General features: G+C 40.1%; 1 protein-coding gene across 1 annotated transcript in view; it reads right to left on the bottom strand.

The window, feature by feature from the left end:
• Positions 1–530: 530 nt before the first annotated feature.
• PDGFRA (platelet derived growth factor receptor alpha) overlaps positions 531–24,629 on the bottom strand; it is a 35,200-nt gene continuing 11,101 nt past the window's right edge. Inside the window, exons 4-23 of the mRNA XM_069014092.1 lie at positions 23,583–23,846; positions 22,744–22,874; positions 21,225–21,396; positions 20,936–21,125; positions 20,325–20,440; positions 19,721–19,847; positions 18,551–18,744; positions 18,012–18,106; positions 17,773–17,905; positions 13,611–13,715; positions 12,829–12,939; positions 11,926–12,079; positions 10,655–10,821; positions 9,394–9,509; positions 8,717–8,839; positions 8,031–8,142; positions 6,112–6,211; positions 5,885–5,990; positions 4,954–5,189; positions 531–3,936 (exon numbers count right to left, since the gene is read on the bottom strand). Coding sequence (XP_068870193.1) covers positions 3,789–3,936; positions 4,954–5,189; positions 5,885–5,990; positions 6,112–6,211; positions 8,031–8,142; positions 8,717–8,839; positions 9,394–9,509; positions 10,655–10,821; positions 11,926–12,079; positions 12,829–12,939; positions 13,611–13,715; positions 17,773–17,905; positions 18,012–18,106; positions 18,551–18,744; positions 19,721–19,847; positions 20,325–20,440; positions 20,936–21,125; positions 21,225–21,396; positions 22,744–22,874; positions 23,583–23,846 — 2,900 coding nt within the window. The 3' untranslated portion in view covers positions 531–3,788. The remainder of the gene's footprint in view (positions 3,937–4,953; positions 5,190–5,884; positions 5,991–6,111; positions 6,212–8,030; positions 8,143–8,716; positions 8,840–9,393; positions 9,510–10,654; positions 10,822–11,925; positions 12,080–12,828; positions 12,940–13,610; positions 13,716–17,772; positions 17,906–18,011; positions 18,107–18,550; positions 18,745–19,720; positions 19,848–20,324; positions 20,441–20,935; positions 21,126–21,224; positions 21,397–22,743; positions 22,875–23,582; positions 23,847–24,629) is intronic.

The raw sequence follows: 24,629 nt of genomic DNA on the forward strand, positions 1-24,629 counted from the left end.
AGTTTGACTTCAGGTTGAAATCTTGCAAATCTTCTCAAATTCACATTCACTTAAATACACTGTGTAAAATTGATTACTGTGGGAGCACAGAATCATACTAAAAATCTGGTTTGATTCACAGAGGAGGTGAGTTCAGCACAGGTTCAAAAAACCCTGTAGCCAGAGGCCTTTCCTGAGTGTGTGCAGACCGGCAGGCATCAACTCCCCCAGCACACATGGTGCCAAGGCCAAGGGTTTCATCTTGTGCAGGGAGCCCAGTGCCCACCCACCCACCCCGTGTTGGAGCACCACACCTGCTGTGTCTTGGGAGATAATATGACTCCGCATGGATGTCACTTGCTATCCAGGTCATTTGCTGCCAGCACTTCCTCACTATACCCACTGGAAGGGCTCAGAGACATACTTGTCGTTATTGCTTGATGCCTTTGCAAAGAACTCAGCCAAAAACCGCTTGAGGGAAAAAATCTCTGAGCAAGACTGATTCTTTATAACCATCTTTCAATAAGTGAGTATAGACCCCTCACATATCCTTAAATTATATATCATTTATTGAAATATAGAGATCTTAATTTACAAGATTTTTTCAAAGACAAAATATCAACAGGGGCATTTTGAAATACATTTTGTGCCTACCACCACTCAGGCCAGTTTGCCCTTCTTCAAACATTTCACAACAGCCATCATTTTGGAAACACTTCCTTTTTTATTATTCTAAAATATAACTTTTGGACATTCAAAGTGCAACAGTTAACGTGCCTGTGGAATATATCACAGTAAAAAAAAATATAAACAAAGGCAGTGATATAGCTGTCATAAATGTTTTGGCAGTATTCTAGAAGTCTATATAAAAATACTTATATACATATTGATGTATAACATCATCATATCTCACGTCCTTCATCATGTAATAGGACCATTTTGTACAAGTTGCAGACCACGCTGTAAGGAATTGGTTGGCCATTCCAAATCAAAAGCTGCATTTCATAGGATAACACTGATTGTCGATATACAATTACTGTAGTAAAAGGTTTGGGAATATCTCTTCCAGTGGCTTCTCAAAAAGTAAGCCGTAAAAAAAAAAAGTCTGTAATACTGATAATATTGTGAAACTAAACAATTCATCCTCTCACACTTCTCCCTCTATAGTAAATTCTCTGTCTTCCTCTCCTTCTCATTCCAGTTTCCAGGCCGGCTTATCTGATTCCAAGCCTGCAGTGAGTTGGGTTTGGCTAGACCCCTGCCATGGATGCAATTCATCTGCAAAATACTCATGACAAGATGGAGAATTAACATTACCGTCTACCAGAAAGTGAGCCAGCTCTGGTTCACCATTTGAGTCTAGCCTGAGATGCACTGTGAGATACAGAATGAGGCTGATGAGGGGAAGGCAAATCTGCAGAAAATGTCCTTAGATTCCGGTAACTGATATAGTAAAACATGCTGAGGCTGATTTTCAAACCCTGAAGAACACTAGGCCATGTGCAAAAATGCAGGTGAAATTGCTTGCCTAATTTGAATGTCTAGCTGTAAAGACTATACATGCAAATTAAGGCACTTGTGCTCTCAAGTGGCCATTCAGATATCTGGGATATCCATAGTCAATTTGTGTTTCCTCAATTCATAGTTCGTAACTGGAGGGAGATTTCACATTGTCTCATCTGTCCTGGCTGCATCAAGAGTCTGTTTCACAGTTGTCCCCATACAGAGCTCCGTGATGTGCTTGGCTAAAGCATGGTCCCAGGTAGACACTTGGTCTTGATCTGTCAAAAGTAGAAGTAGAGAATGCACCATCATTCACCATTCCTTCTGATTGTCAGCTTCCGTCGGGGTTGAAAATGTGGGAGCTTGCTTCAGGTCCTGTTTTCACATTTGCTGTGATCTTGTGTGTCACCTCAGCCAGGTGACAGTTTGAAACCCAGACCCAGAATTATTTGCCTGTGCGGTGTCCCACACCATAACACTGCCAATATTGCATTTGCTTTTATTTGGTCCAAAACTGTCCACAATAAGTGAAGTCAAGGGGACTTGCGGAGCTTTTTGTAGGGCCATTTGAGGGTAAACTGTAGTTTAACATGGCAGCATGTTCTGTCAGTCACTGCTGGTCCGTCTTTCACACTTCCTAGGAAAATACTGCAACACAGGAATGAGTTTGCACCACATTTGCATTGGTTATGTTGTAACCGAGGCTGGGCACATCCTAAGAGGTGCTCATTGCACTGAATTAAGGCAAAGTTTGAAAGCTGAGCATCAGAAAGGATGGGGCCCTTGGCAGCGATGTGGCTTTTTTCACATGTAAGTCTTCCAAAGCATCATATCTCAATAACACATTGTACAGTGATAGCAGTAATCATAATACTTTGCTCATATAAGTGGTGTCAAAAACCAACAATTGCAGACTGAGAGCAGGTTCATTTTCATGTACCTTCTTCCAAAAACCACTCCTAGAAGCATTTACCTTTTGTAGTTACAGTCTGAAAAGACAACAGAACTTTCTGCTCCTGTTTAAACTTGAAAACTAAGACAAGAATATTTGCTGCAGAATTGTTTCTGCTTATTTGAACTCGAGTTTCAGTCTCGTGTAGGAGATATGTCTATATTTCTTTAACAGTTCAAATATCAAATCAGTACTTCACAGCTAACCCCAGGATAAGATTTATTTTGAGTACCCACGAAACACTAATAATGGGATATTGCTGGTGGTTTATCATAATCTTCCATTCCCCAGCATCTTGGGAATCTGTCATAATTTTATTTTTTTAATTTAAATTTTTAGAACCTCACTTTGTCAGAGGAAAACTAATTGCTTCTTGTATATCTGATTAGAAAAGCTCCTCAGCTCATTAGAGGAAAAAAATCTTAAATTTTTTCTCCATTAAAGTAGTTTTAGCTAACAAGAACAATCATCATTCTGTGTAGATCAGAAAAAAACAAAAAAAGAATTGTTTCATAAAAATTTTTGGGCTGGAATTTTCTCCCCTGCACTTAAAAAAGTTTTTTGATACTGTGCTTTTACTGAAGGACAATGGATTTTAAAATATACATTTAGTGTTACTGAAAACAGTAGTAGTATTATCTTGAAAACAGCTACCTTCTATAGTTAATAAAGACTTACTAGGTTCTAACACCTATTATAGACTGACTTTTAATTATCATTATTATTATTATCATTATTATTCCCCTTTACTTGCATTAATGGTAAAAAGTAACATGTTTTATAGTACCGGTCAGTCCCTTGTGGTTTTAGACCTTTTTGGTCCAAAAGTGGTTTTTGCGTGTTCTTCAATTCACATGATAGTTCAACAGCAGCTGACATTGAGATTGAGGGATGAAGTACACAAAATTCGTGAGTGACCTCTTCTGAAATCCATGGCATATGTTCAACGTGCACCTCAAAAGATCCTTGAGTAGACAGTTATTTACATAATTACAATGGCGAAGTATTGCTGCAGTGGAAAATTGATCCATCAAAGTCATATGAATGCCCTTGAAACACAGAACTGGTCTGTTTGTGGCCTTTCCCTTCATCCTCCTACCAGTTCAAATGGCAAACAACACTGAGATGCTACTGAAGTACTGCAAGAAGCAACACTAAAAAATCCATCTTCAACATGTCTCTTTCATTTATACTCAGGCTGATTCCTCTGCCCATTTCTGGGAGTTCCTCTCTACAAATCCACCTCCTCTTCACATCCTTGACCTTTCAATAAAGTGGTTTTCTCTGTGGAGCAGAAGTCTGTAGACAACACAGGAAGCTTCCCTGTGTGCAGAGCTGGAACATGTCGGTGGGGTTACAGGAAGCTGTCCTCCACCAGGTCTGAGGAGTCGATCCCAATGTCATCCATCATGTCAATGTCCTCAATGGTCTCGTCCTCTCTCTTGATGAAGGTAGAGCTGCTGGAACCAGTTTCAATGGCACTTTCTTCAGATGTCTGTGAACTGGAAGAGACAAATACCTCAGAGATAAGGTACATGGTGACTGTGGCTGGGTAAATATTCCAGTCTCTAGCAGAACCGAACACTACCACCAGTTTCTTAGGACATGACAAATCTTGTATATCAGAAGTAGTGAACCACCTTGGATTTCAAAGGAGCAGGTTGTTCTTATGTTCCTCCAAGCACTTTCAGACAGACTCTTGTTGGAGAAATAGTTTTACGACACTACTGTGACAATAGGTCACTTAGGTAAATCTAGGGAGGTCAGGTGAAAAGAAGATAGCAATAACAGACAGTAAGATAACAGAGAGAGGTAATATGTCTTAATTTTGATAGTACTTTTGGTGACTTCTTTCTTCCCTCTCTTGAATAATGCACAAAAATATACCAAAAACAACAACAACAACAAACCCAACATTTCTAGGTTGCTGATTCTATATACTATGAATTAAGTGCTGAATTAAACCTGCACCATTCACAATTAGGGTCACACAGTGTTGTGTTGTAGTGGAATTGGTCACACAAGTTGACAAGAGAGAAGTAAAGACTTCTGGATACCCTGCTTTCATAGAAAACTATACCATAGAAGATATTATAAACAACTTCTCCAAAATTTTGAAATTTGTCTCATGCAAAAAAATCAATCCTTTGAGATCTCATATGAAGCTCCAAGCTGTTGAGCTGTGGAGGTAAGATGTGCAGCAAAATGTGCCCACAGAGCTACCAGACAACCACTGTGACTTGACCAAGCTTTTAAGGGAGTCCCAGAAACACACAGAAGCACCCTACCAACAGTCCCCTTACCCTGGCAACCACAAAACAGGCAAAATTATTTTTTTCCCATTGGAAACACTGTGGTCAGTCATGCTACCATATTTATATGCAACTCCCCCAATAAGTAGTTTCAAGAGAGCTAAGGAAACCATTTGCAGAGTATGATGCTGGAAAGTGTAAATGGACATTGCCAAACATGACCCCAAATGGTGACTATGGGCTACGGGATCTGTGAACTGCACCTACCTGTGTCTGTTTCTTTTGCCAAGCTCATCTTCAGAAACAGGGTCAATGTCAGGCAGGGGAATGATGTATCCACTGTCAGCGCTCAGCCTCTGCTCATCAAATCCACTCTCCCTGTCCTTTAGCTTGTCTTCGTTCTTGTAGGTTACACCAATGTAAGCATTGTCACAATCCCCTCTCATGCGTGTGACAGCTGGGTGATCACTTTTCAGGAAGTCCAGATGAATCTTCTCATAGCTCTGAAAATAATCATTCCAACCCCCTCATTAGATGCTATTCACTAAGGCTGCCTTTCTTCAGATGGGCAGCTGTGATTCATTAGCCTAGAAAATATTCTGCCCTATGAGCCACCAACATTGGATAGAGAAGTCCAGAATCTTCAACTGAAGGGAGAAGTGACACCTAAGTTTTAGACGATGCAGGAGCAAATATGGCAGCACAAAGCAGACAAATAGATGTGAAAGAAGTGTAGGGAGAAGGGAATTAAGGTTGGTGGGGAAAATGAAACACTCAGTGATGGGGCAGGCACAACTTGGCCAGAGCTATCAGAGGTATGAGGGGAGAACTTGCTGGCTTCAGAGTCCAAAGAAAGAGACAGGGAGATGATACACATGGGCCAAGAAGTCTCTTTTATAGAATTATTTCACTGCCTACAAAATACCATGAAAATACATAGTTCTCCAGTAGAAAAATTGAGTTGATAGGATTTAATTAGACATGAAGAGTTCTGCTTCCCAGTTAATACTGCAGAGCTGCTTCTCTCAGTAAGCTCGAATGAAGAAACTGAACATGCAAGGTCCCCATGCTAATCACACAATTCACACAAGTTAGAATGTGCCAGTTCAGCACTCATGGCTCTCATGGCTGGAGCAATTCTTATAATTCCCTCTGAAGCAGTATACAGAAAACAAGGAGAAAATTAAAAAGAGCAAACCTTTTTGTACTCTCCAGGCAACAAACTCTCCACAATTTCACTCAAATGGTAGAAAGAAGGTCTCTTCTCTGGTTCACTGTTCCAGCACTTCACCATAATCTCATATCTGCAGATAAGATGGAAACCAATTTAACCAACTAGTAGAGGAACATAACTGACCAAACAGAAACTAAAGCCAAAATTCTCTGAAGACTGGCCAGGTGTGGAAAAGCCAAATGCACACATACACTTCATTGGTAGCATGATCAGGTTTGGCCATTCGGTATCCACTCTTGATCTTATTGTAGAAAGTGGAATCGACCATCATGCCAGGATACGGTGTGCCACCTGCAGATAAAAGAGAAGCAAAAGTACTGCTCTGTACTTGCCTATCCATGCAGAGTTCCCAATGTCTTCCTGTTCATGTCATGCCGTGTTAACGCTGTAATTTAACATGACATCAGAATGATTCTTTCTTAGCCAGCGTTTCACATCAGAGCTATTGTCTTGATGACATTAAGCCCTAATGTGAAACGCTGGCTAGGAAAGATTGAAGTGGTTACTAGTTAGAAAAAAATATTTTTACAGTGTTTATAGAATGTATTGAGGACAGAGAGTGGATGATACCTGGATGAGGTCATCAGCCTGCATTTGGCATGGCTGAGGTCACAGCTCTGCCCTGCCTCTGCCTTTCTGTGAGAACTTAGCCCAGATACTCGCTCTGTCTGGCATTATTGCCTTTGGCACCTGTAGGACAGCTGAGAGTGACACAGTCTGAGTAACACACCTCATCCTGGCTGCAAGCCCAAAGTTTTGGTGTAAGTCCCCTTCGTACCCCACTCGTCCTAGCTGGGCAGCTGGCTTCAGACAATAGCTAACATGTCACATGCATGGGTTGTCAAAAAGTTTGGACTTGGCCCAAGCTGACACAGTTAACTAATAATTTGGGGCTGCAGCACAGAGACATCCTTGCACTCATGCTCAGTTGTTGCTGATGTGTAAAAGGGTCATTCAAGCTGAAGTCAGCATGGTAGCAAGATGTTAAAATTAACCTTCTTAACAAACACTGCTGAGGATATGTTTTACCCTCCAAGAAAAAACAAGTTTCCCAGATGGAGGAGGCATACAATATTATTGCTTCAGAAACCTCAGCCCTTTCGAAAGCAGGATTTTCACCTAAAACTTGGCTTCAGAACCTTCTTTAAAGGTAGGGCAGCGAACTACAGTGCTTCACATCCTGAGCTATCTAACAGCACTCCCATGCCTCCAAGGGGTGTTGGGGAATGGATATTTACAGGATCCTATAATTCCCAGATATTACAGTAATCAATACCATAAATAGTGGTGCAACTGTTGTTTTCTGAGAAGCAGTTATGTGACAACTTATTCTAGAAAATAACATTAGGCTTGGGCTTGCCGTGGGGCAGCAGTAGATCCCATACAGGCATGACTAATTCTGCTGGCAGTAAATCTGGGCAGTGCATGCTCACTGAAGCGGGCCATCCAACCATCCAGGAGGCTAATTAATGAGGCTGACGAGAGAGCCAGGCTGTTCCCAGCTGGGAGCTGTACATTGTCTGTAACTGCTATATATTGTCATAACCCCTTTATGCTGCCATAAACCAACTGTGTGAACAGTGTTGACCTGCAAATGAGAAATCAGTGTCCCAGAAGACTGACATTTATTTTCATTCTGTAATGGAACTGAGACAGTCTCTTTTGAAACGGGTATGAAGAGACTGTTTCAAACCAGCTGCTGAGCTGGGCTGCAGCCCCAGGCACCCCATTGCAAGGGAGAAACATGTTCCTTCTCATATTAGACAGAAAATCAATCCTGTTGTGGCACACCAATACTTTTCCACAAAAGGTTTTCACACAGTTTTTTTAGTTTTATAGAAAAAAAGTATATTTCAAAAACAAACAAACAAAAACAAAAACCCCAAACATTCAAACAAAAAATCCTCACCAAAACTAAAGAGAAGTTTGGGAGAGTATGGACATTTCACTTCATACCCAACACTGGAATCTGAAGCCCCATATAGAAGAACAACTAAGAGTGGGTTTCACACATATATTTTTATGTGTAGAATTTGAAATACTTCATGTAGAACAGTTTGAATTGAAAAAACTTAATCACTACACATAGGAAAATATTCACAGTACATACCAAGAGAAAATATTTCCCACAGCAGAATGCCGTAAGACCAGACATCACTTAATGTTGTGTACAGGTTGTCAAAAATACTTTCAGGTGCCATCCATTTTACTGGGAGGAAAGTCTGTAATAAAAAGAAAGAAAGCCCAAACACACAGATTAGTCATTAAAGAAATGCCTACCATTGCAATTGTTGTTTGATAGCCAGGACTAACCTTTCCCTATAAGAAAAGTTGTATTAACCTTGCTAGTGTTTATTTTTAATTCGATTTAATACAGAGGTACCGGGATTATATGCAATGCTACTCGTTGCTCCTCACAAAAACTAGTTAAACCATAACTGTATTCATTTTGTTACTAGCAAATGACCAGTCTGGTTGAAGGTATGATGCAAAATCTGGCACTGCTGAACTAGGTCTGATATGTCATTGTTTGACAGTTCCTGAATAATTTATCCAGTCACAAAACTTGCCGGTTAAAAATGTACAACTGCGAAGTACTAAATGTGTACTTTCTGGCTTTAAAACAGAGTCAGAAAAGTTACAGAAATTAATGAACTGAAGATAAATTGTTCTGAGGAGCATTCATCCCAACGGTCAATTACTGTAACCAACACTGAATGGCAAGAACATGAAATAGCATTTAACACCAGCACTTCCATTTCAGTTAAAGCAGAGCTCTGGAGATTAAGTACATACGCTGCCCTTGGAGACATAGTTGGAATCATGCATGATGTCTCTAGCCAGCCCAAAGTCACAGATCTTCACAATTTTTCCTTGAGCCAGGAGGACATTACGAGCGGCCAAGTCACGATGCACACACTGTATGGAGAAAAATGAAGCTGTTCAAGGACATGCTTATTCCACGAGAGCCATTGCCCTTACAAAAGGGTTGACTTTCTAGGTACAGTCCTAACAAGAACTTCTACTGAACAAGCACCTGCTAACAGGGGCAGGAAGGCACCAGTCCTCAGGACCAGCGAGGTCTCACATGGATGCATTGTAGGGGGGACGCAAAAGTGAAGTCACCCTTTCCCATTGTACCCATCATGTACTAATGATATGCCTATGCTTCTGACCATGCTGGTCTGTGACTGTATGGACCCTTCACCCAGACTCTGCTCTGATCCTCCAACATCTCTGACACCCTGACTCCAGCAGTGCCACTGGATGCAGCAGACAAAGAGGCCAGACTGCTGCTTTGATTTTTTTCCCACCATGGTGATCTCTATCTCCAGGTAAGTGAAAAAGCTGTCTATATCTCCAAAAAGAATACTATATTGTGTCATATGCTCAAAATCTATTTTAAAACCCATAGATGCAGAAGAAAATTTTACACCTTTTTCCATTTTACATGCTTTTTAAAATTTACTTACATTTTTAGAAGCCAAGAATTCCATTCCCCGTGCAACCTGGTAGGTGAAGCTCAGCAAATCCAGTAGGCTGAGGCCCTCTGAACTGTCATCTGAAAGAAGGTTTTTGACTTCTGATTCTATTGAAAAAAGAAGAAAAATACGGTTTTGCTGTGGGGTGTGAAAGTAGCATTCATCCTTCCCTACCTATCATGATTCTGAGATGATGATTTTAGCAGAGTACCATGACCAAAACAGTCTTCTCATAGTAACTATTACCACTTTTAATGTCTGCATCAGTCACTGACACATACTGCATTCTTAAAAACAACCAGTGTTAAATAAAAGTTTTGGGTTTTCTCCTGTCTGTAATTTTTTCCCCTGGGAACGATAGGAAAAAGTAAAGTTAAAAAGGTTTCCTGGAATGTCGCACAGGTTGTTTATTCAGTGTGTGGTACAAAAATATTTATTCAGAGGTGATGCCTTCATTAGGATTTTGTGCATGCATGTACATTTTTATCTGTTTATTTTTGCTGAATGCTGTTGTTTCCCAGGAATTATTCACTGGGACTAATCCAACACCAGCAAAAGGGGTCAGGAATTCTATGGCAACAGTTCTTATTTCTTTTATGAAAAATGTCAGAAAAAAACAGTCAAAAATTCAGTGATTCATTTTCCCCGACTGTCCTAGAGCACAACATGAGTGCATAAGTCTGCCATGTAAATCTGGGACTGGATATGGTTCCGTTTCTGGGGCCTGGAGGCAGAAGTGACAGTGTCTGCTTTTAAACAAAAGCATATTTGGTTTCTGAGAACAGGGACAGGGAATAGGATGAATTCATTAGCTTCATTACATAATCCAGGAAAGTATTTGGGAGTGTTCTGTGTTTGGTAAGTTTCAGTTAATGTGAAATGTAAGTGGAAACAGAACAATATAAACTACTATCATTATTGATCATTGCTATTGCTCAAAATCCTTCAAACTACAAGACTGATAAAATCACTGCCTCCAAAGAGTGCCTACAGCCCCACTGCAGAGCACAACCACCCAGCGCTTCAGCACAGAAACAAATACGCAACTGGATCCCTTCTGCTCCAGCAACATGCACTCCTACCCCCAGAGCATAATGGAAGAACACAACCACAAGCTTTTAGCTTACAGCTTATGCTCTTGCTGAACAGAGCTAAGCAGTTTGTGTGCATTTAGAGGACAAAAATAAGATATGTGTTTACACTAGAGTCATTTGTATTAACGATATATGCAGAAGGGACAGTCCTACATTACCTGTCATGGATTTCTTCTTATATGAAGCAGGCCGATCATACACAGATCTCTGAATATCAGAGTATTTAGAGCCCTCCTTCCTCTCCAGCATTGGCACATACTGAGTGGTATCAGCTTGTTTCATGTCCATGTATTCTCCAGTGTTTTCAAACGATAATATCACATAACTGAAATTGGAAAAAAAATACAAGTGTATCAGCTAGTGACTTCCCTGTCACAGCATGCACGTATCTAACAGTTCACTTAAGGTGTACCACTGTACTGATGTGAAATCCAACATCTGGCTTCTTGTTAGGGAATACATATATATACATATATATCATTACCATATATATATAACATAACCATCACTTATTAATACATGTTACTGTGTATCCTGTAGTCAAACACAAGCGCTTCAAATGTAGGCTTTTGCCAACAGCCAGGTATGTAACCATGCCTTATTTCCCAAAATCCCACTGAACTCAAGTATCACTACCTAGGGCTTTTAGCTCAAAGTATTCCAAATGATAGGTGTAATTTATTCACCCAGACAGTTTGCATCAAATCCAGTCCTGCTGAACAAACCCATGCCCAGATGAATAGTCCTGGCTTTACTCAGCTACCAAGTAAGTTATCTACTTGTCTGAGTGGTTTTTTGAATGAATCTCTGTTTACCTTTTAAATCATGGCTAGTTTTATGGCATGACATTATTGCTGAATGTATGATGACAAAATTCCTCAACCGTCCTCTGGAAAAAGCTATGGGATGAACATTAACCATTAGGAAACTGTTGAGACTGGCTATTGGTAGACAAAGGAGAGGACCTGAGCTTGGAGAACAAGCTCTGCCAGATTGTTTGAATGGAAGGAGTTTTAGACAGTGGAAATTCCCCATGCATGGAAACAAGCAGACAGGTAGATGCCCTTTACTTTTAAAAGTTTGGTGCATAGAACCAAAAGGATATTTAAAAAAAAAAAAAAAAAGAAACACTGGGCTGTGATTTATTAACAAAAACCTTCTTTGGGACATCAGGATGTCTATAGAGAAACCACAGGGGTCCTTAGACTGCAGGCATCTCTACATGCAGGAAACACAAATCTAGAGCAGGAAGACTGAACAAAAACTGTTGAAACCTTGCCAGACCTATGAAACCTGACAAATAAAAGTCTAACGAGAAAAATTAGGGAGGGCTTTAAACCAATGAATGAGAGTAATGGAATAAGGGTTAATAGTGACTTAAGTCCTTAAGTTGCATATCATGTATTTCTTTTTTCCTTTTTGTTCCCACCTTCTTGTGCTTTCATCAGCAGGGTTCATCCCAAAGATATCCAAATCTTTTTTTGGCTTTTCTGGGTGTCGGTTCAGGAAGTTGTCCCTGTTCTTATGCAAGTAGTTCACCAAATCACCATAAAAACAGTATTCCGTAATGATGTAAATAGGACCTGTTAAAATAAAGCAAAATTATGCATTATGAGTGGGGTCTTTGAAAAACAGAAACAAACACAAAAAGACTCCAAAAATAGTAGAAAATGGAGTTGTGAGTTAATGCATTTCTAACTACTAAGTTATGACTGCAATTATTACCAAATATCAGGCAGGTTTCTGAAACCTACATTTGTTTATATTTGTTGGTAAATCCTTTACTTGAAACCTGTGTTGATGCCTGGAAATAGAACACAAACTTTTCTAAACAATGTCAAAACAATAATATAAAAGCAAACATTTACTTGAAAGCCTTCGGGTACACAATATGGTAAAAAAAAGTGCTCCAAATTAAATTTGTACAATTTTATAAGATCTGGCAATTAGAATATGTAGCCAATGTTGTCCAAACAGAGGAGCAGTTGGTTAGATAATCTCCTGCCTGGGTTCTGCCCCATTGGAGCTCTCCTCCCAATCTCCTACCCTACCTTTGTTGTGTCTATGATTACATGGTGCAAAATAAAAGGTCCTTAGTAAACTAACAGGCAAGACTAAATAAAATTTTAAAAATACATCAATAAGCATTTGTTCACTGTGGGGAAGAAAGCTGGGAAAGTACTAGAAGTTATACCTAGGCATTTAACAGTCTACAAAGCCACAAATACATGAAGATTACATAAAAAGCCAAAAATCTTTAGGCATCGATGTACTTGTTAAAATACTGAATGATGACCCCACAGCAAACCTTTATTTTGTCAACTAAACCCACCTGATTTCGTACAAGCTCCAAGCAGATTTACAATATTCAGGTGGGGGCCAAGATGTGTCATTATCTTCAGTTCAGACATGAGTGCCTGTTTTTCACTGGATCTAGCTGTAGCTGTAGAAGAAACACATTAGCCACTCAGTGGGAGCAATCACCTTTTTCATATTAGCGAACAATTTCTCCTTGCTTGCCTCATTGGAGCATTGGTTTCTTGAAGAAGACCATATCCTTTACTTGATCAGTGTCTTTCTTGGGACTTGGAGAGGAGTCACGAATGATTAATAAGGGACTCACTTGATGGGGCTCAGTAGCCGACCCAGTCTGTTTGTTCCTCTCCAGGGGTGTAGTGTGGCACAGAAGCACTCTACAAGCTGCTCATTCAACACAAGCAAGTGCCCCATGGCTCCTACAGAATCACTGCATCAGATCTCAGTTCTCATGAAAATCTTCAGTGAACTTAAGATTCTTACACAAGACCTGCCTATTTCCCTTTGTTGTGTAGCTCTCATCTGTTCAGAGATATTCATGGTTACTTTAGCTTTCTCAGTATTTGTTGAGTTATTGTGGCTGCTCAGCTAAACCTGAACTTTGGATGTTTTCAAAAGCCATGTACCTTCGTGCTTGAAATGCCATAAAACAATCTAACATATAATTTTAAAATCCAGTCATCCCACCATTCATTTTCAACTTTAGATATGAAGAATTAATTTATAACAAGCAATGTTTGAATAACCCTGTGGGAACCTGCCCTACCTAGCTTGGGAAATGGAACCATGATGACTTACGTTTCAGCATTTTCACAGCTACTTTCATCACTGGTTGAGAGCGACTCAATCCATATGCAGTCCCTTCAACTACTTTTCCAAATGCACCCGAACCAAGGATCCGACCTGAACACAAAGGAGAGCATTATTTATTTCAGAAAGTAACAGCAATTCAGCTCCTTTCAAGTTGATTCTTGTGTGGAAAGGGCACATTCCCTTAGTCAGACCACTGGTATTATTTCTATTCCTGTTGTTTCTAAGCAGAAAAAGCAGATATGAAATGCTGTCATTAAGTACAATTCTTAAAAAGATGCAAGCAAACATCAAGAGCACACCCGCACCTGGAAGGTCAGCTCATTCAAATTCATTTCTTCTTGTACCCTGCCATCTTTACATCTACTCTCTAATCATGGCTTATCCTAGGCTCAAGCTGACCTCTTTGCCTCCGTCACCACCTGATTAAAATATAGGTGTGTATCTGACTTACAAATCTGAATTGGGTCCCTCAGCTGTAGTTTTGGTCTATTATGTAATGCTGGATACATCCAGCAGTAAAATGGACTGAAGCACATCAACAGCACATTCAGAAATAGGCAGGCAGGACCATTGCAGATCTGCAAGAAGCTGAAATGCATGTTGACCACGTATGAAGGGAGACTTCTCTGAAGTTTAATATGCAAGTGTGTTTCGTCTGCTGGAATAAATTGTATTGCAAATTTCCAAGTGCTGCAATGAAACAGCTAATGCTTGTAGATCCTTTACTCTTCCCACAAATCACTTTAGACAAAAATTTTGGATTAATATATCCTGTCTTCTAATATGGATACAGTCTCCAGAAGAATTGTGTACAGATTGAGCAATATTTTAGAGAAATATGAACTGTACAAACATACTCCAAAATACTGTATTTCATAGCTTCTGCATTGAAAACCAAGTTCATCAAGGCAACACTTAGTGAATGAACCTGCATGAGGTCCAGATGCCAGAATATAATCATATGCCTGACAAGCTGTCACTTTGATTTTATGTTACTTTTTAAACTTTGAGCACAGAAAGAATAAGTAGTGACTTTTACTATGGATATAAAGCATTTTGTCTTTGACATTCGTTTGCAGTTTGAACTTGTCACCTTTTACACTTCTGAAGGTGTTATCTGGCATGCAATGCCATATGTTTCTGTTATCCTCTAGTTACTACCCCCACTTTTATTGTACACATGCTTTTGAAAGAAAATTTCCAGCCTAACAATATCTACATCATTAACAAGCACAAGAAATGGTTAAAGAATGCTTAGCTGAGTTAACACTGACAAGCCTCTCCAAGATTATGACAGCATAGTTTGTCATGCCCACAGAAACTACGTGATTTCTTTTCAAGATTCCCATGTTCCAAAGGTTGTCCTTTCCAATCAGGATGTGAGAAAGCTTCACACTAAATTTCAGACTAATTCAAACAACATGAGTCTGAAATTCGGCCCCTGAAACTTTTCAGACTAAAGGCCTGGGAGCCATATGGCAGGATGCAGCCCTTCAGAATGTGATAGCATTCGCTGATGCTCCTTGATCTTATTGTCTTCACAAGCCAATTCCTCCCCAAAACCATATTGTCAGCTGAGAATGAGGCACACATCTCCCTCTCCATCACCTCTGCTGGGCTGGGATGCATGTGGAGACAGTGAGAGCACTTCCGGAGTGGCAGGGAGCCATCACTGCTATTTCCCCTTTTCAACCCTCTCTGCAGATGTAGCCCAAGCCCCATTTCTTCTACATTTGAAATTTGGAGCCAGGTGGGAGCTAACTGTTCAAGAACTGGAGGCATCTGTAATGCCATCATATTCTTGATGAGTGCTTCATTGAAGCTCAAAATTATAGTGGGAGTTTACTTTTCAGTATAAAGGCACTGCTGTGACCTGCTTGCTGAAGGAGCAATGCAGCTTCACCACCACAGAGGGACTGTGCAGACACAGAAGCAGCTCAACACCCTTCAAACTAATGGAGGAACAGCAGCTGATTCAGCCTCTGTACCCATCCACAGAGCTTATCTGCTGTGCCTGCCAGAGAGGTGCTGCTTCTCTGCTCAGAGAACACAAATACAAAGGTGAAGTCTGTGAATTTGTTCCAGATGCAACCATCTCAGCTGGGTGCTTCTTTTGCTAAAATTGACCTGGGATAATCAACCCACCCCAAATGAAACGATAAGTTGCTTGGTCTATATTAGAAGCCAAACAAGCGTCAAGCTTTATAATCTACACCCAGTCTAGACTCGTGAAATTAGGTACCACATCTCTTGAGTGCTGTGTGACTTGAATCTTAACTTGCCTTTTTCAAATGGGCATGGCTCTGATTCTGTGTCAGAGCAGCATTGCATTTTGTTGAGGTCACCAGGACAAAGGAGTGGCTTGCTGGGAAGTGATGTGAGCAATTCTGCTGTCTCTGTACAGCCACCCTAGTATCCTGAGCAGCAGCACTCGGACCCCATTCCTCAAAAGGCACTGCTCTTAGCTCTGTCAGCCAGACAAAGAGGTCCAGGTCCTGCTGGAACCTCACTAATTCTCAGCAGAGCCAGGAGAAGGCAGTAGTGTTCCAGCAGCTCATGGCATTACGGCACTGTTCCTTCTGGTGCACATCTCCTGGACTTCCACCAGTTCATGAGCCCTTTAAACAGCAGTGTCAGCATGGCAGATACTGTGGATCAGTGGGAAATTTGCAGTGTAACCCAAATATATCAATTGAAGCTCCATCCAGCCAATGTTCAGAGTTGGCATTTAACACAGCACTGCACTCCAGGAACTACTGGCTAGAAAAAACAAATAAATGCCAGCTGGCTTACACAGCTAGGATCGGAAACACTCATCTGGCTGAGCCAAAATGGGTTTTTAACCTGCTTCAGAGCCTCCCTGAACTAAAGGTGTAATTGCTTTGCTGTCATCTCCCACTTAGATAAGAGAAAATCCACACAAACCAGAATTGTCAGCCCTGGAAACAAAAGAGGGTTCCCCCTCACCAGCAAGAATTTAATATGACAAAAGTGCCCGCGGGTAAGTATGTCAAGAAAAGCACTTGTGCAATCCAGATTGCCAAAAGGATATGGAGTATTGGGTTTTAAAGTTACTGACTATTCTGAATACACTTGTAAACAGGAAAGCGTTAAAGCAGGCTGGTGCTCATGAGTCAGAGGGAGACAAAGTCACAGAGGTGGTCTTTAACAACTCAGATCTGACAAATCCTATTTAGGCATATAATTAAAGTCTGGGTTGTAATAACATAATTCCATAAAGCATCCACCCTCCTCTAGTCTTGAATTAGCAACATGAATTTAATTAAAGGATATTGTTCCTGAACCAGAAATTTTTGTCTTGCTTCTTTCAAGAATTAACTCTTTCTCTCTGATGGTGAAGAACTACACCAGGGGAGTATGTTGAAATACATCAAACAAAAGACATATTTCATCTTCTTCTCCTGTGTTTTGTGATACAATTTGGTGCACAGATATCTCCAAGAGAGGCAAGCCTTGTATGTTTAAAACACTATTTGGACAGAACATTAAAATTTTCTATAGTCATTACTCTTTCAATTGATATAAAAGCGAGATTGGGCCAGCCTTGAGGAAGTAATTACGACTGAATTCTGTATGAATTCCAATGAGGAACAGCAAAGCAAGAAAGCAGAAGGGGAAGGAAGAAGGACAGTAGCCACAAAAATATGCAGTTACTCAGCACTGATATGTGCGTGGCATGGATTAATAATTTTAAAAATATTTTTAATAAAACTACATAACTAGTTGCAGATTTTCTTGGCCTCTGCATGTAAGTATATAAATGTCTTGCAGATAAAATATACTGACGTCCTTCTTGTGGATGGATGCCTTAGCAGAAGTGAGTGTTGAAAAGGGCATTTAACACTGAGAGAGTCCCCTAAGTCACATAGGGGTGGACACTGCACACAGGGCATGTGGAGGAGAACTAGAATGGAGGCACAGGAGACAATAACACAAAGACCTCAGGGCTGGTGCTACTGTAGAAGAAGAAGAAGATCAGGAAGGAGAACTGAGGAGAACAGACAGACACAGAGAGACTGTGGACTTTGTGGCCATAACTTCCATTGCAAATCCTGCAGAGACCTCAGAATGATCATTAAATTTCTCCCCAAAGAAGGGTGAGGTTAGTCCCTTACAGAAAACTTACCAAGCACTAACCCATCTCGAGGAAACTCCCATCTGGAGTCATAAGGCAGTTGCATTGGGTCCACATAAATATACTCGTGGCCATCAGGGCTGATAGACTCAATGACTCTCCATCTAATCTCATACCTCGGCTTCTGCAGAGCACATTGAATGCAAAACCAAGCATTAGTCCTGTACCCAACTTTAGAGCAGATCAAAACCCAGCAGGGCTGAAATAACTGAAATACTTTTCTACATTACCTGTTTCCATATGATGACCAGGACAATCAGTGAAATTATCACAATCACTAACAGCACTAAGACAGCAGCAGCCACCGTTAGCTCTGATCTCAGGGCTGTGGAGTAAGAAGATAGACCATATTTTCCTCCTGAACCACGAGGAACATCACACACATAAGAGTGTCCTATCACTGCAGTTCCCATGTTCTGCAGAAGTGGCAGGAGCAGTTCCTGAGGCTGGTGACTGTAAAGTCTTTCCAAGGCCAGAGCTGCTCTGCTGTCTTGTTTCAAAACCAAATGCAGATGGTCTAGAAGAATGTCCCATAGCCAGTGCTAATAAAATGGCAAAATGAATTACGGAACCACATAGTAAGCAAAAAGCAGATGCACCATAAAGACCTGTAGAATGCCTTACCCTCAGAAGTTCCAGGGTGGAAAAAAATCCAATTTAATTTACTATCTACAACAATACATGTTTTTAGCCATTAGGACAACTGGGATGAGTTAGAGGAAGGTTGGACTGGCTGCTGTAATTGCATAGAAGGACAAAGCAAACTCACTGGGAGCCACAAGCTTCAGTTCTCGAGTAACAGCGCCAAGGTCATTCCTTGCCACACATCGCACAGCCAGGGTTTCCTCTACCTTCTGGAAGGTCACCTGGCTTTCCACCATATTTTTCTCATCCAGGTGGGCTTCCATGTGAATATCAGAGATATTGTTAGTCAAAAGAGTCCATGAGGTGTCATTGCTGCACCTGCAGAGAAGAATAATGGGGGAAATAGGCATTTGGTTTAAGTATGGGTAAATAAGAGTGAACAGAACAAGAATTACCTTTCCCTGCAAATTTCTTCTGACAACAATACATTTAAGGGACAGAAGGGTCTTTAGATTGCCTCTGTGAAAAACCTGCACCTTTCTTCCCTCAAAATAATTTGCGTACTGATCCTCCTTACTGTTGATTAGAGGGCCCAACAATGCAGCCCAGCAGGTCTGGTAGAGATAGACCTTGGTGTCACTGTGTATCCAGTGGAGTTATGGCACTGGATGGATCTCTATTTCTCTCAGAATCCTTAGCACTGGACAAGGCTTCTGGGGGCAGGGCTAGGAGGACAACCGTCCCACCAGGCAGTAAGTAGTTTAAGCACAATAAGAGCAGAACCCAGCCTCCTAGCCTTCTTCCATGCATCATCTACCCCTCCCTATTGGATAATATCCTAAGGAAAAAAGCAGCTTTCCAGTACACACAGAAAGAGCCAGTATAGAACTAGCAAAAATGGGAGCAATTACACCACATGTCTAAAATACTTTGAAGGTGAAAATTATAATTAGGGGAGAATAATTACAAGTGAAAATATAGAAGCACACAGGAGTGGTAATGAGGCAGACTGAACTATTCAGGAAATTTAAAATACTCCCTGAATGGAGGGACAGCTACTTCTCAAAATCCTTACTCAAACCAGGACTGTGAAATCTGCAGAGTTGGCTTGCTGAACAGAAAGCTTTTATGAGAGAAACCTGAATTGATGCATTGTTTTGTGTCCCATAGGATGTAAAAGGAAGGGCACTGACAGCCTCTCTTGAAATATAAGCAACATGCCTCTAAAATGAAATAAAAATTTTCTAAAACTTACTGGCTCTTGATGAGGAAAACATGCCACAGTAACTAATTATGTTAAGCTAATTGAGGATACAAGTCATATTTCAGATAAGAAACCACCCACTCCTCTTACTTTTTAATGTCCTTGCAAACCAGCCATTCCACATCGGGAAGTGGGGTCCCCTCTGCCAAGCATCTCACTGTCTGCCCACCTGCAGAGCCATGGTGATCATCCACAAGGGCTGAGATCAGAGCTGGAACTGGGAAGGAGTCAGGAGTTTGTTAAACTATTTGTCAGTGCCTACAAAAAAAACAACTTCAAATTTCAAAGCAGGACAAGTGTTGTTTGGCCAACATCTTAGCAAGAGCTACAGGCACAGACTCATCCAGGAGGTGCTTGTCTCCTGTAGGACAGAGTGGATTCTAGGCCAGAGCAATGAGAAGGAAGTGCTGCAGTTGTGCCACGTCTTCATGTCAGGCTAAATTATCTATCATTCTGCTGTCAGCTGGAATAACTTAGCTGGGAGGATAATGTTTCTTTTTGGCTCAAGGCCAGTGCAGAAGTGAAAGCCAGGATCAGGGTAGAAAAGCTCCAGAGACTAACACACACGCACTCCTCCACTCACCCTGGTTCATGCCTTTTGTATATCCATACTCCAGACAATCCAGTGTGTAAGTAGATCAAGTCTTTGCTGTGTGGCATGACTTCTGGAGGGCAAGGCTTTGGGGTTCCTTACCTTGTATTAGCAATGAGAAGGTGTATCTTTTAATCTCATCTTCGTTTTCAGCAACCAAAGTGTAGTATCCACTGTCTTCCTCCTTGGCCCGTATCAATTTTAAAATACTCTGAAACCTGCAGAAATGCAAGGTGTTGTTTGTATTTTTAAAACAGGCATAAAAAATTCATTTTGGTGCAACACATAATCTGGGTATGTTGTTATTACAACATTTAACATTTCTAGCACGCCTTTAACTAAAGTCATTACTCAAGTGGTAAATAACTATCAACATACAACTGAGAAAGAAGCGGCCTTAGTTACTTTCTGCAAGGACCTGACAAAGCCCTGATTTTACTGGAAATAGCTGCAAATTATTGGTGTGGAGACATGTTGAAGGGAGCAAAGAGGTTTAGTGCTCAGGAACCTTGAAGAGGTTGATGTTATGAAGGGAGTAAGAAGAAGTAAATTAGACATCGCCCTTTAGAATAGAAAACAAATAAACTATTTTTAAATGCTGCTGAGGAAGGAGCAACAAACTGAGGTGTAAAGAGCGAGCAGGAGCAGTGCCCAGGTTTCTTGGGGAGAAACTCGAGTCAGCATGGCAAAGTAAGGGTCAGAAGGTTTTTTACCTTGTTTCCTGGACTCTGTTGGAACTAGTAACAATCTCTGTAAGATTTTCAATCAGAGTCACATTATCCTTCAACCAGTACATTTTTGGTGCTGGGTAAGCCTGCACATCAACAACAAAGTTTTTGACTTCATGCAGGTTGACAGCTTCTAGAGGGCTAAACTGAGGCTCCAGGTGAACAAAGCCTTTGTCTGTAAATGAAAAAGCCCTGGGTAAACAACACTATGCAACATTTTTCAAGAATGGTGTTATCCAATGCGTTAATAATTTACACTGAAATCAGACTATACCATGAACTGTAATGACTACTTTCTTATTTTCCTTAACCTCCTTGGTTGCATGCCGAGCAGTACATTCATAATCTCCTGTGTCTTTCACTGATGCCTCAGGAATGGTCAAGGTGTAAACCAGCTTCTGCGATGGGACTTTGATATCATCAAGTTTTATCAGACCTTTTTCTTTCTGTAGTTTGGAGAAGGAAAAAAAGCCTTGCTTGAGTAACTGAACTGAAAGCACATCATTGAGGATCTTTGATACCCCTGAAATGAGAACAACCATCTAAATCCTGTGTTGCAGAAGACTTGTTTACTCAGTTAAGGATGCCTTTTTCAGCCACAACAGAAAAGCTGTGCCTATAAATAGACCCTTTTGGGGGCAGGCACAGAAGGTTGAGGAGGTTGAGAGCTGATATTTTGTTCACACGAAACAAATACCTTTGAAAATGTGGGTAAGCAACTTGAAAGAGTGATTCATTGTTTATGCACTACCTTCTCCTCAGATGTGAAAGATGCTTAACTCCCCCTTGTTCAGTGTCCATGAGGTAAGATGAATTTTTATCCCCTTCACCAGACAAAAAGTAACCAGTTACTAGATGCTACGTTCTGCGTCCTCTCAAAACAAGAATAATATATTGACAAGGAGAAAACTCCTGAGAGTAAAGGGATGGTAAGAATGATGGACCATGTTATCATGAGAGGCTAGTACAAAAATGTACTGGGGCTAGTTTTGAAAGGCGGTATATAGCAGAGACTATACTGATGTGTAAGATGGAAAACAAAACAAAACTTGCTCAAATAATTTTTCCTCTTGGGCTCATAGCTTACCTCAATAAAAGGTGGGATTTGGAGTAACAGCTAGGTACACTTCAATTATACCATTCCTTCAACCAGACTTTTTACATGGGATACTCTGAAATTGCCTGGGACTGGCCCTAGTCAAGTTTCACTGAATAAAAGTTTTCACTGCAAAATGATGTTAAACCAGTTTGAAAGATTTCAGGGTTCTACAAAAGTTTTAAGATTTTCTTACTAGATGTTTCTCATTAGTAATTACAGTGACTGTAAGACTCATTTCAGTTTACACCTGCATAATGAAGAACACTTAAGATTATAGACTTGATTCTTCATTGTCCTTTATTATCCTCAAGAACCAGGATTTAAGAGAGCCATTTTAGACCTTCAGACCTTCAGACCTTCAGTAGCAAGCAGAGCTCTACTCAGATGTCCAACACACCTAGATCTTTCTATTTTCACAACATTTCTTGTTTTTGCAGCAGCACAAGACCTGAGGGACAGCATTCCTTCCTCAGCCATACCTCACCTTCTTCTCAGGTTTTGCTTAGTTACTAACAGCAAATTTACCTTTTGGGACTGACTTTCTTTTACAGTAACCTAAAATTAAAAGAACTTACTTGGTTTTGTCTCCTCAGCTGTCCTCATTCAGATAAGAGAGAATATTTTACAACCCCACTTGCTTGCCTAATAAGTAACTACAAACATTGAGGAAAAAGAAATAAAGAGAGATATTTACCACTTTCCCAGGATAATTCCACTGTAAATTAACCACCTCATTGTCAAAGACCACACAAGTTACTACGATGGTCTCGCCTGTTTTGTAGACAGTTTTAAGAGCTTCAATTTCAACAGGCAGCTGTGAAGTAGCTAAGGGAAGAGAGAGATCTCATTTAGTTTTTAAAAGATTGCAATTTTCACATGCTGCTATTTCAGAGGATATCCATTTCACTTCCTCTACTGAGGAATCACCTTGAAAAATTCAGTAAAAGTACTGCTGATCTATACTAATATAAACAATTTGTATTTAAAGCACGAACTGTACAGGCATTGAGTTCAATCCCACAAAGAAATTATCCACAAATAAAATTTCAATTAGAAGTTCCTATCTCAAATCCCCCTGTAAAAAGGCATTGGGTATAAAAGCAATTTCCCCTTTTGCTAATCAGTGACTTTGAGAGTCTTTGAGAATTCCCTGATGGCCAGGAAAAATGTTTTCAAAATAATTAAATCATTATGTTTTTCAGGCTACCCAAAGGTCTACAGTTCAAAGCCACTGGGAAACACCAGCCTTTAAAGTTGTGTTTCAGCAAATAGGATGAAAATACATGGACTACAAAATATTTTTCTTGCAATAATTTTGGAGAAAAGATAAAGTTAGGGATGTGTTATTCTCATGAATATTTTAAGTAAACATGCAACTAAGTAACTGGCAGTACTTGCCAGAGGAGCAAGGAGTTCATCATTAGAGAAATATCTGATATAACCCTGTGATGCTGGTCCTAATATGGCTCTTACAGTGTGGAGAAAAAACACAATCAGTTTTTTCTTTTTTAAAAAATGAACAGAAATAAATACCTCTTATAATATAGATGAGGAACTCATCAGACTTGAACTCCACGCCTTTAACCATTGTTTTGCATGTGTATGAGCCCGCAGGAAAATTCCCTATGAAGCCTTGTTTGGTGTCATATAAAGCATACACAGACTTGTCTAAACTGTTAACTAAAGTCACTTGAGCATCTGGGTCACTTGTCCGACACGGGATAACTGTGGGATCACCTTCTTCTACTAAGATGAACTGGTCTTCTGGTATAGAAGGAACAAAAGGCATGTCTGGATCTGTAAAAAAGAGGTAATATTACACTGTCTTGTTTGTAGCAAGTCCATGTACAAGGATTGGATATCAATGACCACCTATAAGTCATAACTGAAACTTGCACAGTTCATTCTCCCAGTTTTTCAGATATTGAAGGTAAGGTTTTCTAATTTCATGTGATATGTCATTTTAACTATTTGATGTGACATGTAATGAGACATTTCTCCTAAGCAGAAAACAGGAAAGGGCTTGGGTTCCTTTGTGACAACTCAGGATGCAGAATGAAAAGGACAAAAGATCCTCTCCCCAATATGTTAAGTGTTATTAATCACAAGTCACATCATTTTAAGTTAGATTGTTTCCCATTTTTTATTAGTAGCTGTCTCCTAGCCAATATATAAGCAGGGGTAAAAATAAAAATAAAATAAAAAATCCAAACACTTTCCAAGTAAAAAAAAAAAATTGAAGTCAGTTTCATATTGTTTATGTTGAACACCACTAAAGCCACATTTCATCAAAAATAGTTCAAGGTACTTATCTTCATGTATTTCTAACATGTCCAACATTACAGTTATGAGACATAGTTAATTATGGTCGCAGCATGTGGTTTTCAAAATATAGTATTCAACTAAGAAAAAAAGCAAACAAGGACCTGGTAGTTTTATTTCTTTCAAAGTCAACAAAATACATGCCAACTTTCCTACCCAGCCAATCCAAAGTCTGGGTTTAAAACATAATTGCATAACATTATGCATAAAAAGCATAGCTCTCAAATCATCTCCATTTGGCCAATCAGAATAAACAAA

The sequence above is a fragment of the Aphelocoma coerulescens genome, chromosome 4 (assembly GCF_041296385.1).
Source record: "Aphelocoma coerulescens isolate FSJ_1873_10779 chromosome 4, UR_Acoe_1.0, whole genome shotgun sequence".
Lineage (NCBI taxonomy): Eukaryota > Metazoa > Chordata > Aves > Passeriformes > Corvidae > Aphelocoma > Aphelocoma coerulescens.